The sequence below is a fragment of the Carassius auratus genome, chromosome 29 (genome assembly GCF_003368295.1).
Source record: "Carassius auratus strain Wakin chromosome 29, ASM336829v1, whole genome shotgun sequence".
Lineage (NCBI taxonomy): Eukaryota > Metazoa > Chordata > Actinopteri > Cypriniformes > Cyprinidae > Carassius > Carassius auratus.
In genome coordinates, this window is record NC_039271.1 from 3,736,141 (window position 1) to 3,750,480 (window position 14,340).

Below are 14,340 nucleotides of genomic sequence, written 5' to 3' on the forward strand. Positions count from 1 at the left end.
CTGAATCCAAATTAAATCAACTGAAACTAACGCTGTCCTTCATCTGCACTCCCTTTTCCAGTTTTATTTGGATGAAGAGCATCATGGGAACTGACTGATGTCACCAGACAGCAAGCATATGAAAAAAAATCTCCTGAAAAAATTCATCCTGAGAAAAGAAATGCATTCAGTGGTTTTGCAAATATGCGCTTCATTTCAATTCAGAAATGCTCTATATAATGCAGATTAATCTGATCTGATTAATGCCTGATTTGAAGCATTTTTGTTCACATTTTTTTTTACTTTTTTGTTTATGCAGCAGCTATTTTATACTCATCTATTACGTTAAACAAATGACGATATTACCAGGCAGGGAACAGTATGCTCAGTATATTCAAGCACACTTGATTGGATTTTTCCAGTTCAGGAGCGAAACACACTTCACAGACATTCGACTGCTATAAAACTAGGTCAGCCTTCCCACGGACGGGGGAAATACTCCCAAACATGGAGATCATTTATTAGATATTACCGTAAGTAATCGGAGATTGAAAGAACATCATACAGTCCGCATGAAAACATATGCTTCGCAGGACCTGGACATTAACAATGACAGCAGCATTACAAACAGGCAAGGTCTCAAGTTGCCATGGCAACAGCGTGATGATGTCATCAGAGGGCAGTGATGTATGTGCGCTGTGTTCTGTCAGGTGCTGCTCAGAAGTGCTGGAGAAATGAATCATTCAAGAAACGGAAAAGGGGAAGGGAAAAACAGGCTCCTCTGAAGCATTTCATTTCTGGTGCTTTTGTAATGCTCTGAAATATGGCCAGGGGTGGTCATGTGACGCTTTGTAGTTCAGAGACATAACTGGGTCATCCTCACAATAATAGACGCAGTGTTTTATTACTCATCACTTGCATCCAAACAAGCCCTTAACTCTTTGAGAAATGCTAACGGAGGAAAGGAGATCATGACTGGTTGAACGAGCGCTCATGACGTACCGTAGCGCTCAATCGACAATATTATGCTGATGTTTTAACATGCATCTTACACAACATTTAGCATTTTGTCGAGTGCACTTTGGTCACACTTTATTTTAGGGTCCAATTCTCACTATTAACTATCCATTAACTATGACTTTTGCCTCAATTAACTCCGTATTTGCTGCTTATTAATAGTTTATAAGATAGTTGTTAAGTTTAGGGTATTGGGTAGGATTATGGATGTCATGCATTATATGTACTTTATAAGCACTAATAAACAGCTAATATGTTAATAATAGACATGCTAATAAGCAACTACTTATTAGTGTGAATTGGACCCTATACGAAAGTGTTAGCATTACTTTATTTCTTAGCATTGTTGTATTGTTTTCCATTACAAATATCTGAAAATTTGATCAGGGTGAATTGCGTTTAAAATAAGAAAAACCAAAATCGGTCAAAAGGGTAAGAAAATGTTTTGTTTTTCCTTTGATTCAAGTTTATTTTTCTAATCCCACTGAAGTATATTTTTTTATGCATAAAATCAATTCAGAAGTGTGAGATATAAAACAGAACCGAGAATCTTAACTTATCTGAAAAATGAAGTGAGTAAATATTAAAAATAAATAATAATTATAATAATAAAAAAATCCATCAATGTGCTCAGAAAAATAAAAAAATAATATTTTTTTCTCATTTTTTTTTCATTTTTACCTCATTTTTATTCAAAAATTATGATTATTTAATTTGAATTATAATCTCCCCACATTTTTTCAGAAAACAACACTTGAAATATCTTCTGTCATCTACAGTAGGTGCTCAAGTAAGTAAATGTATCATATTTTATAAATGTTGAGAAATGTTGAGATATTAACAAGACAAAAATACTAGATTATTTTTATTTTTTTGCACTGTAATAATAAAGTATCAATAAATGAGAGGCGTTTGCATTTGACTTATCTAATGTGACATAATTCTGGGTGATAAAGGACAAGATTTTTTTTATATGGACAAGATGAGAGGTTGAAAAGGAATTGCTGGTGTCAGCTGAAAAAAATGTTTTAATGAATTATTATGAACATTGAATTGTTTCCAATAACGTGCACCAATAAAGTAAACACAGCCAATTGATTTCATGATAACTTTAATTGGCCAAATATCATCCGATTCATTTGGTTTCTCATCACTGAATGGCTTGTTTAGCTTGGTAGTGCTCTCCACTGAAAACATCATTTCCAGCAGACCAGACCACTGTGAAACTTTGCTTACTTTATTGCCCTGCGTTCTCAGTACAGTTGTGTTCCTTCAGCACCGCTCGAGGATGATGTGGACGGTTGCCAGGCAACAGTGTATCCTTGCCATCCTCTCATCCACTCGATGTGAATGACACCGAGATGCTGTAGTTGCTGTGAGGTACATTGCCACAGCCTCTTACTATGAGCGCAAGGTGCAGTTGCCAGGCACTTAGTCATCGTGAGAGCTTCCTGTTTGTCTCTACAGTGACTGAACAGCTCGAAAATGACTTAGGCGTAAACATGCATCAAAGAGTAGACACTGACCTGTTCATAAAACTCATTGACGATGCCTTCCGTCCACTGCAAATGAAGCTCCTTGCTTTTCAACGGACCGTTTATATCGGCTAACTTAATACACATCTGACAGACCAGCAGACGATCGTTCTCATTAGTCCAATCGATGCTCGAGCATCCATCATCTCCCACCTACAAACACAAAATGCATAAACGAATAAAATGCACGGCATTAGTTGCTCTATATATGTATATCTAATATCAGAGGTGCTCACTTTGGCGTTGAATTCAGCCAGAAAGTCGAAGTGTTTCTTGAGGTCGGTGGCCAGGATGGCCTCGATGACCAGGAAGCGAAAGCGTTTGAAGTCCATGTTGTCTAGACTGGCCAAAAAATTGTACTCAGGCCGCGACATGAAGAGATTCCAGGCAGACGCTGCGTGATGGTTCTCCAGCACCGAACGGTCATTATAAAGCACGGCCTGCAAAGACACACACAAGACTTTTATGGGGATTCAGATGTTTCAAGAGCTGTTTTTCAGCATCATTACTCCAGTCTTCAGTGTCATTCTAATTGCTGCTCAAGAAACATGATTGTTATGATAAATAAAAAAAAACATTTATGGTCCTTAATATTTATGCAGAAACCATTATATAGTTCCATTCAAATTTTTTTATAGAAATGAATGCTTTTATTCATCAAAATGCATTAATTAAAAGTGACAGTAAAGCATTTATAATATTACAGAAGATTCCATTTCAAATAAATGCTGTTCTTTTGAACTGTTTATTCATCAACAAATTATGATTTTTTTTTCCCTGAAAAATATGAAGGAGCAAAAACATTTTTTTAACATTGATAATAATAAGAAATATTATTAAAAACTGAGCACCAAATCAGTATATTAGAATGATTTCTGAAGGATCATGTGACACTGAAGACTGGAGTAAAATTCAGATTTGATCACAGAAATAAATACAATTTTAACATCACATAGAAAACTGAATTGTAATAATATTTCACAATTTTACTGTTTTTACTGTATTTTTTTTTTATAAAATAAATACTACATGTACTATATATATATATATATACACACACACACACATATACCAAGTTTTGTCATGAAACTCTAGATGGCGCAGGCTGATCAAATTGTTAGCATTAAACGACTTGTCAGAAGCTCATTGGTTCATTTTGCATACGCAACCAGTGAGCTTGCTGCTTTACAATAAAACGGTTGATTAGCATTCACTTGAGCATTGCAGCACGCTTTCAGAGCTCCTCTGAAACCCTCCACCTTCCCCAGCTCCACCTGTATAGATCTGCTACGGGTTATTTTATATGCTATTTGTGCAGCAGCAGTATGTCTTACAAACTTTACAGTACCATATCGGTTTATGTATTACAATACGAGGAAATAAGCGCTCCCTTGTAAACACTTGAAGAAAAAGCATGCCTTGCAATGAAAGCTGAACATCTGTTTCCTGATGTGGTGTGATGATGGTGTGGTGTGTCACCTGAGGAGCGCTGGTGGCCACCAGGAACGCGTTGGTCCTGCCGGGATGGTCGTAATCATGCATAGCGGCTGCTACGTAGAGCGCCATCAGCTCCAGAGCGGGGATGAGGCCGGACAGACAGCCGTAGCCCTCGTCCTCTACAGGATACGTCCTGGACATCAGGTACTTTGAGTGACTGTGAGCGAGTCCACCGTCAGAGTCTAAAGCCGAGAGAGTGATTTGTTTGAAAGTCAGCTAGGCTTGTTTTTATGTCCTATTGTATGTCCTTATTAATAACCCGTGGTGTAAACTGTAATGAAGTGTGATTGTTACCCGAGTCACTCAGTGATGCCAGTGAAGGTAAACCAGGCACAGGCTGGGTAGTGAGGTACCACACCGCATGGAGGACGTCTGTTGCATGAATCCTGTTGTGATCTGTGAAGGAAGAGCAGGTTTAACACGCTAAACTACCACTAGAGGGAGTGTACGCACCACAAATAAAGCAGAACTGATGATTTAGGGCAAGTTATTCCTCTAGAGGTGAAGCTGTCTGCGCACAGCATCTGTTGTACATCATCAGTCATTTCATTGTTAACATATTTCTGTACACATGTCTCCTGCGGCGCAAAGACTCACATGGGATGTCCCTGTATCCGTTCTCCAGAGCGTGGAAATAGTTCATGAACTCCCTCACTGGAATCTTGAACGCCTCGAAGAGTCCCGTATCCACAAACAACCGGTAAGACACCTAAACCAAAAAGAGAAAGAGAGTTTAAAATCCCTCAACCACGTCTGGAATTAAACAAAAGGAATGCAATGGGTTCTCAAAAGGACATTGCATTGGACTATATACAAACAGTTTGAATTCTTCATGTTTGTTCATGTGTTCATTGTGGTTGTGTCAGTCTCCACTAGATGTCAGTGTGTCACCTGGCTGAGGATGCAGCCGCATCTGCCGTTGGTTTTCTCCACCAGACTGAAGATGGGGAAGTTCCAGTTGTTGATCTGACTCATGAGGGGCTCCAGGCCCTCCATCACCAGCGGCTCCGGGGCCAAGATGGGCTTATCCTACAGAGGAAATGATTTCAGATCATGGACTGTGCCATCTTACAACAAAAAAACCCCACTAGACATAACTGGAATTACTACAAAATATCAAGCGGCACATATGAAACTACTACAGAGAGTAGTTTAAACAGCATAGAACACAAAAAAACCACAGCGAAAACAAATCAAATGCTCAGTGATTGGTTTTGATGACAATTTGATGGTAGTTTAGATCTACAGGAACAAACAAACCCTGAGAACTGCACGTAACGCTTATTTATTTACTAAGCCATTGCCGAATTTTTGTGCATTATGCAGACTGCGTGCATACACTTTATACAGTGTATTTTTACTGCTTGTAGGTCCTCTAACACTGACCAGAAAATAAGAGATGAAAGATACAATACAGTAAAAAGTAAATATGCACTATACACCAAACATTCATTTTTAATATTTAACTAAATTTATTTTTTAATCATAATGGTCACATTTCAGCCGTTTAATTATCCTGACCTCAACATTTAGACATATAAAGTACAAAACAAATGAACAAAAATAATAATACAAAACATAATATGGTATCTAATAGTAATAAAACATTAGCAAATAAAATACAAACACATTTGCTAAATTTAAATAAACATTAATTTTAAACTTAGTTTTTTTTGCAATAATATTTACTAAAAACCTTAATTATATCATTTAAAAATATGAATATATATATAATTAAAAAAAGAGAAAATGTGATTTATGCATTGACATTTATTGTTTAATAAAATACATCCTCATCCTGGCTCTTTAGACATGAAAACAAAATTTACGCATAAAAATATTTAAAGAAAATAAATAATTAAAACAATCGTTTCACAAAGATTAGTTCTGATGTAGTTTTACTGGATCAAAAAAAAGTAGTGCATGTAAAATATTTACTATGCAACTGATGTATTTTTGTGCATTATACATTTTATGCAACTCTTTATATTGTGTAATTTTACTGCTTGAAGGCAAAAAACAAACAAGCAAAAAAACATCTACCTGCCTAAACTAAATTGCAGTGCTAAAAAATCAATTTCTCCTGCAGAAGCTGTGTTTACCTCTGCTGGGATGAGGGCGGCCAGTGCGAGCGCCGGAGACGGGAACGTCCCGCAGGCTTTCGTGTGACCCTCTCTGTCTTCCTCGTTCTGTGCAAAGTCGCTGCTGTCACTGTGGTTGGTCTCATAGGTGCTGTCATAGTCTGACGACATTATCAGCGGCTCGTCTGCAAGATTATTAAAAACACCTGATCACGCCTCACGTCATATTTCACGTTTGAGCAGACTGACAGCTCTGAAAGACTCGTAAAGACACCAGTTACATATGAACTCAGAGATTCAATCCAGGAGCGAGCTGTGATATCACAGATCGCAACAGCTAAAAGGATAATAAGTGAAATGCATCTAAATGCAAATTCAGAAACGCACATGACGGTGGCGATACCTGACTGTTGGGTTCGATCTCCTGCGTCTATGGATCCGTCCACGTGTCTCAGCTTACCGTACGGTCTTCCACAGCTACAACACACGACAATCCATTCACATCAAATCAATCAAACATAATCGGAGGTTAATCCAATTTTAAAATCATTTTCTTCAATGCATAAAATCAAATCACATTCTCTCTTTCTTTCTTTATGTCTTATTTATTCCACGTTTAATTAAAGGTGTTTGCATTTATTTGCATTTGTGTCGTAGTGTTTTTTTTTTTTTTTTTTGCAGTTTAACAACAACTTCAACATCAATAATAAAAACACCAGATTACTTTCTCAGTACATCATCCTGGTTTTACTGTGCATGATTGATCAGTTAATTTTATAAAAAATAAAATAAAAAAAGAATAAATAAATAAACATCGCAAATTCCATAAGTTTCACTTATATATTTATATGTTTTATTAAAGTTTTTTGCTGTTATTTTCTTTTGTGATGTATTTTAACAACAACAACTAATAATAATAATAATAATTTACTCTTTCAGTACATTCCTGGTCTTAAAGTGCATGATTTATCAGTTAAAATTTATTTCATTAAAGGTTTGCTTTGACTTTATTAGCTTTTGGGTTGCAACTACAACTATTAATAATAATAACAATAACAATAAAAACAGCTGGTTGCTTTCATCAAGTTTCATCATTTTCACAATCAATTACATTTTAATCGCTGGGAATTGAATCAATTCCTGATCTCCCCCTTTCACTCGGAAATAAGTCACATTATGAAAGAAAAATGCTTTGCGAATGCCATTTCATGCTGACTTCGGGAACATTCCTTTAAGAACAAGAAAAAGACACGATCTATCATCGCAGGCACTGGAAGCTGTTCATTACGCTTCATGTTTTTATGCTTCATGAGTTAGGAAACGGCTGAAGCGTGCATACTGTATATATTTCATGATTGCATATTTTTATATTTGGCATTGAAATTGAGAGGCGTCCTCTCCGGGTGACTAACCCCTGATGATGTGTGCTGTACACGTGTGTGTGTGTGTGTGTGTGCAGCACCAGCCGTTGTCACTGTTGTTTAGTTGAGCTCTCTGAATTAACGGGCCAGACAGAACCTAATCAAGCTGTTCCTCTGTGCCCAGCATTCATTACAGGCCAAGGGGAAGGTGACCTTGTCCCATCGCCAGGACATTAGTGATCACTGTGACTAAACCCGATAGAGAGAGAAAGAGAGAGAGAGATGGGAGGCAGATCTGACCGTGTACGTCCATCTGTTAATATTTAGACACAATGTTGGGTATTTTTCACAGTTAATGATCAGTGGTTGTTCAGTAACCACATAATGGCCTGAAGCTGCAGTCGGCTCTTGTACAACATCCAGGGCCACAGGATACGCTCAGATCTTCGAGTGATGAATTGGGCTCGAAATGAATATTAACTAGCTGTCTGTTCTCAAAATTACTCATTAGTAGTCCTGCATGGAATCCAAACAAGTACAATTCCTAAAAATAATAAAAAAAACTACACATTTCCCAGTACACTTAAAATGACTTGCATCGATTTTTCAAGAGTTGTTATTAAAAACAGATATTACAATTAAATATAAGAAAGTTATTAATATCCAAATATACCTGCATTTGTTTATTGAATATTTTGGGTCATGTAATAAAAAAACTGCAACAAAATTGTCAAAAACAAACACAGATATGTAAAAATAAATATCTCATGTAAGAGAATTAATGTATGCAAGTATGAAATTACATATTTAAGTCTGTGGACTCTAAACTGCATGTTTATTTAATATTTTGTAAATTATAATAATTCATTTAAGAAAAAATGCAATGAGTATTAAATATTTGGGGTAATGTAATAAAAATAATACTTTAAAAACTGCAGCAAATGTTTTAAAAACAAACAAAGATATTAAAATAAATATCTCATGTATGAGAATTAACGTTTGCAAATATGAAATTACATATTTAGTCTGTGGACACTACATCTGCATGTTTATTTAATATTTTGTAAATTATAATAATTAATTAAAGAAAAAATGCAATGAATGTTTTTAACCAACATAAAAATTTAAATGAATATTTCAATAATGAGAATTAAAGTATTTATATATATATAAAAAAATGAAATCATAGTTTTGAGGATGATCTAGCTGAATATTTGTTTATTAAATATTTTGGGTAAAGTAAAAAAAAAAAAAAAAAAAAAAAAACTGCAGCAACATTTTTAAAAACACAGATATTATAATAATATAATAATGTCTCATGTATGAGAATTAACGTTTGCAAATATGAAATTCATATTTAAGTCTGTGGACAATAAAATGAAATGATGGTTTAGCTGAATATTTGTTTATTAAATATTTTGCAAAATATAATAAAATATAATGTAATACCTTACAGCAAGAATGAATATGAAATAATAATGAGATGACGTGACAACTCCATGTTAATTTATTACATATTTTTGGATAATTTTACAATGCTTTTGGAACCCAAAGCTCTGCTTTAAAGATTAAATGAATTTCCCTCAAAAAAAATCAGTGCACAAACGTGTGAGGCTCAACAGAATGGAGGGGTTTTACCTGCTACAAAGTGACGGCGGCACCCATTGTGCAGTGCTGGAGCTGGGGACGCTCTGACTGTGGGTTAAGGCTTTGTGGGGGCTCTGTGGCGGAGGAAGCTCTGGGTCCGGCAGCTCCACTGAGGGGCTTTTGTTGGTGGGGCTGGTGAGCGGAGAGCCCTGGACTGGAGGAGAGGTGCAGGGTGAAGCCAGAGGTGAGATGTTGGAAGAAGGGCAACCTGTCAGAGAGCAGAGGAATCACACTGGCACTTCCAGAGCCCATTTACCTCCTTTCACTCAACACACACACACACACACAATGCTCTACCTCTTCGGCTCTTGCTATAGATGTGGTTGGCGGCGGAGGAGGCAGCGTATGAAGCAGACATGGACCTGCTCTTGGAAAGCCCGAGCATAACCGAATTGCTCCATGAATCACTGTTCACCAAACTGAAGGAGAGGAGAAAACGCATGATTGATGGTTCATGGTTTTAATGTTGGTTATGTTGTTTAGAGTCCCGTGGAGCGGTATTTTAGTGTGCATACATACACACACACACACAGCATTAACCTTCTTCCTCTTAAAACTTGTGAATGAGAAAGTTCACAATGCACTTTTTCTGGGGTTAAAACGGTCCAAGTGGCTTATTTCTGGAGAGGGATTTAAACTTGAATTTTCCCGCAAACATAAAAGAAATGGGAGCGAACAGGCCTCCTGCTGTGGGAACACTCTTCAGATATCCATTAAGAAGCTGCGCAAGGAGACCCGCCACTTTAAAACCAGCCTCGACATGGTCATGCAGGCAACCGTGTGACCCTCCATTATTCACCGGGGCTTTTATTTCAAAAGGGCCTGAATCTAAACAGGACCCGGGCTCTCGGGTCTCCAGGAAGCCGCTTTAAACTCCCTGTCTGCACAGTGCAGATGGCTATCTGGATATCAGTATTAATGGGCTGAACTTTAGCTGGTCTGTATAACTCAAGCTGAAATAAGAGGTAGAAAGGTGGAGAAATGCCCAAAGAAGGACATTATACAATTCGAATGAAACATTCAGACGGAGTGAGTAAGGCAGCGTGGAGGAGCTCTGGAAAGTTCAAGCGCTTGACAGCGATCCGCAACAGCTGTGCGAAACACTAACGTACGAGACAATGATGACAAACGAAACTAAATGAGGGCAAACGGATAAAAGGGCTTTCAGATAAATCCTGAGGAACTCTCCGTGGACTCATATTTTCAGAGAGTATGTATTATTGCTTCAAAACACTTCAGGAGTCACATACAGTACAGCGGCCCGGGAAGTATTTGGACAAATAAAATAAAATATCACATCAGGTTAGACTGCACAAGCGTACTTCTCAAACAAAACAATTCATGAATAAGGTGTGTGTCAGGTTTGAAATAATAAACCAACTCTTAAAATGAAGTAACTGGACACTTTTGTGTTTGTGAAGCGTTTCTCTGCTACGACTAAATTAAATGAATGCATTTAGCAGACGCTTTTATTTAATTGACTTGCATTGCATTCAGACTAACATGTGATCTCTCGGGATTCGAACCCCCAACATTGCGCTTGATAATGCAATGCTCTACCACTTGAGCTACAGGAACACTATAGGACTAATATAGATCTTAGTATAGAATATAGAAGACACTGAACGAAAACGAAGCAAGATGATAAATATTGTGATTCTGCAGCATTTGCTGTGTTCCTGTAGCTCAAGTGGTAGAGCATTGCGATATCAAGCGCAAGGATGGGGGTTCGATTCCCCGGGAACACGTGATAAGTAAAAATCTATAGCCTGAATGCACTGTAAGTCGCTTTGGAAAAAAGTGTCTGCTAAATGCATTAATTTATTTGAGATACAGAAATATTTTGCAATGACATTCAGTCATTTCTAAGTGATCTGGGCTGGTCACCAAAAGCATGATGAAGCGCTTAAAGCTAGATGCTATCACCATATCAAACCTCTGCAGTGAATCAGCTGCTTATGGAGAAATCTGATGAAGAAACTCATCTACATCTTGGCTTCAAGTTGTGTAAGTTAGGATTGCATCTGGATAAGAACAGGGTGTTTGTGACCTGCTGGAAGGGCCATCATGGGGTGCTTTGATGCTGGCACTGCGGTCCCATCTGACCGGCCCGGGTTCGAGGGTGGGCAGACCGGTGGCTGAGGTGGTGGTGGTCCACGGGGAAGAAATCCGTCTCAAAAGCCCCGGATGCAAACTCCGCTTCAAACGCTGTTATTTAAAGAGAACATACATCAAGTTCAGACTAAAACAATGTTGACAGCGCAGCAAAACACTCAAAATTCTCCGCTAAGGTCAGTTTTGAAGCTTGTCAAAAGTCACATCACCAATTATAATCAATTAACACTGACCCAGACAGAATCAAGCCACATGTGTTTGACAACCCTGAGCCAAATTAACACTTTTTGGCAGTGTGGTCGTTAAACAAAGTGCTTGTTTGGATTAAAGTTGGATTGCATTTTACGTAAATGATGTAAATCTTAGCGAGTGTGTATTTCAAAAGCGAGAACATCTGAGGGCGGCAGATGACAGCAGTCCGTCGGGGAATACTGAGACCTTCCCCCTACTGGAAAAAGGGGAACAGAACAGATGGAAGACCCTGGAGAAATGCATCATCGCATTTCTTATTTACATCACAAGCTGTGAACCAATCAAAAGGCTCGGCTGATGTGGGGTATAAAATGGAATAGATGAATGCACTTAAAGGGACAGAACACTCAAAAAACACCATTCTGGCAATATTTACTCACCCTCAGATAAAAGAAATGCATTGATGTTTGAAACTTACATAAAAATGAATAAAACTATATAATGTAGGCATATTTAAATGAAATATTAAAATTAAAATATAAATAAATATTAAAAAGTCATATATATATATATATATATATATATATATATATATATATATATATATATATATATATATATATATATAAAATTCAGAAATAAAACTAATTCAAAATATTAATAAAAAAACATATGCATATTTAAAAAATGAAGAAAAAAAACACACAGCACTATAACTAAAAATATAAAACAATTTAAAAATAAAAATTGAAATAATAAAAATTGAGATATACATTAATATAACTAAAATATAAAAATAAAACCCAATTAAAATATTCATAAAACTATAACATAGCACTGGAATTAAAGAAGAGTTTCATTTCTTTATCTTATATTTTATTTCAATGCAATGTAAAAAAAAAAAACTAAAAAAAAAAACTAAAACGTACATAAATAAATAATAAAAACGATTAAAAAATAACAAACATAAAAAAGATAAAACACATCGACATAACTAATTAAATATAAATTATTATACAATTAAAATCTATATTAATATATTTAAACTATAAAAATAGAATCAGTAATAATAATAATAGCATCCCAATTACACTAAAATAACTGTAAATGATGACTATTTTCAATTTTGAGTGGATCATCCCTTTAAATTCAATGTAATGCAATGCAAGTTACAGTACAGCAAAAATTTAAGTAACTGTCTTGTAGCAGGCCAACTAGCGTCATAGTTTGGAGAGAGTGTTTTGCATCTGGTTTAATGACACATTTAATATATTTCAAAGAAACTCCAGAACGCTAACACATCACTTGAACTGCATTGGTTAATGCTTTTATCTGCATTTGCGTATCAAAGTTAAGTATGTTTGCACTGGTGCACAGAAAGTTTGATAACAGTCAGAGCAGGGAAGAAACTCTCCTGAGAGCAGCATGAATATTTCAGAAGCAGTGCAGGGCTCCGGCCCACGTCGAGAAGCAGAGGGCACATCCACACGCCCCAAACCTAATCTCCCAACCGCCCCGAGTGCATGCCCTAGGCAATCTGGGAGACCAGCACTGTCCTATTACAGACAGATGGGGTGAGCGCCGGGGTCAGAAGTCACAAATCGCATGCGTATTTTTAGCTCAGGAAAAGTCTCATGCAAACAATCTGTAGCCACAAACATGAAAACATCTGCGCAATACGAGCGCCTGATATTAATTCAGCCGGAGCGACTGTCAGCTGGAGTTGGGAGGAACATGCTTGAGTGGATGTATCAGGCCTCGTGTCTGGGAAGGTGCTCGGGACGTGCGTCTCCTCTCCTGCCGTGGAGTCTCTCTCTAATGCAGACAGGCTGTCAGTGTTGCAGGCGTCTGTGAGCCGAGTCTCGTCCGATCAGGGTTCTGCAGTGTCCGACTAAACCTTGACTCTTCTCCAGCCGGTGTGACAGCTTAGAGATTTGTTTCCTATCACAGTCTAAACTAATCTATACAAGGGAATCTCACCAGACCCGTCAAGAACATGTCTGGATATTCAATTGAATTAAAAAATTAAGCTATTTTAGGATTATAACGGTGCATTATGCTGCAATTTCAAGATTAATGATATCAAACCCCCAAATTCTTTACTACAGTATACTGCAAAATCATCACGATTTAAAAACGGTATGGTCTCAACTGGTATGCAGATAACATAATAGGATATATTATTTAAATGATAAAGCAATTATACATTAAGTACTATTTTTTGTTCAGTTTTTTTATAGTTATTATTATTTTTAAAAATGCAATCACTTTTGCATTTATGTGCTTAATTGTCAACCAACATGTGACATTAACACTTCTAATTGTTTTGTTTTATTTACTGGAATGCAAAACAAAAATAAATAAATAAATAAATAAATAAATATTTAAAAAAACAATTCTACATCATGGCAGTATTTTTTGTGTTGCCTTTATACTGGTTTAGAGAGATTATTAACCTATTATTATTATTATTATTACAAAAATTATTTTTATTCAATAAAAAATACTATTACTGCATTAATGTGCTTGGTTGTCATTCAATATTCTAAATAAATACAATTATTAAATATATAAAAAATAAAATATAAAATAAAATAAATAATACTAAAAGAGTCATAATTTTTTCTTTATGCAAAATATATAATATTGTGATACGACTCTTGACAGGTTTCTCATGATTTGCCAAATATCTTCATCAACGCTTTTTACATTTACATGCATGTCCCAAACCTATATGGTTTAAAATGTATTATCTAATAATAGTTCATGCTACCAACACACACAAAAAGCAAAGCAACACACACATCACCCACAGAGCCTCACAACCCTTCATTAAAATGGCATGAGCACATTTTCCAGCAACCACTTAAGCATTTTTGCACAAACTAGCCTCCTGCAGGGAACTCAAATCACACC

At 36.4% G+C, this 14,340-nt stretch overlaps 1 protein-coding gene across 4 annotated transcripts in view; it reads right to left on the reverse strand.

The window, feature by feature from the left end:
- Positions 1-14,340, reverse strand: part of LOC113047885 (cGMP-inhibited 3',5'-cyclic phosphodiesterase A-like) — an 81,450-nt gene that overhangs the window by 3,595 nt on the left and 63,515 nt on the right. For 3 of the 4 annotated variants that reach the window (XM_026209233.1, XM_026209234.1, XM_026209237.1), the window contains 11 exons: positions 11,168-11,325; positions 9,415-9,536; positions 9,109-9,325; positions 6,513-6,586; positions 6,131-6,294; positions 4,920-5,057; positions 4,626-4,737; positions 4,323-4,424; positions 4,011-4,210; positions 2,768-2,971; positions 2,523-2,684 (listed from right to left, as the gene is read on the reverse strand). In XM_026209233.1, coding sequence (XP_026065018.1) covers positions 2,523-2,684; positions 2,768-2,971; positions 4,011-4,210; positions 4,323-4,424; positions 4,626-4,737; positions 4,920-5,057; positions 6,131-6,294; positions 6,513-6,586; positions 9,109-9,325; positions 9,415-9,536; positions 11,168-11,325 — 1,653 coding nt within the window. The remainder of the gene's footprint in view (positions 1-2,522; positions 2,685-2,767; positions 2,972-4,010; positions 4,211-4,322; positions 4,425-4,625; positions 4,738-4,919; positions 5,058-6,130; positions 6,295-6,512; positions 6,587-9,108; positions 9,326-9,414; positions 9,537-11,167; positions 11,326-14,340) is intronic. The other variant, XM_026209235.1, reaches the window with a different exon arrangement.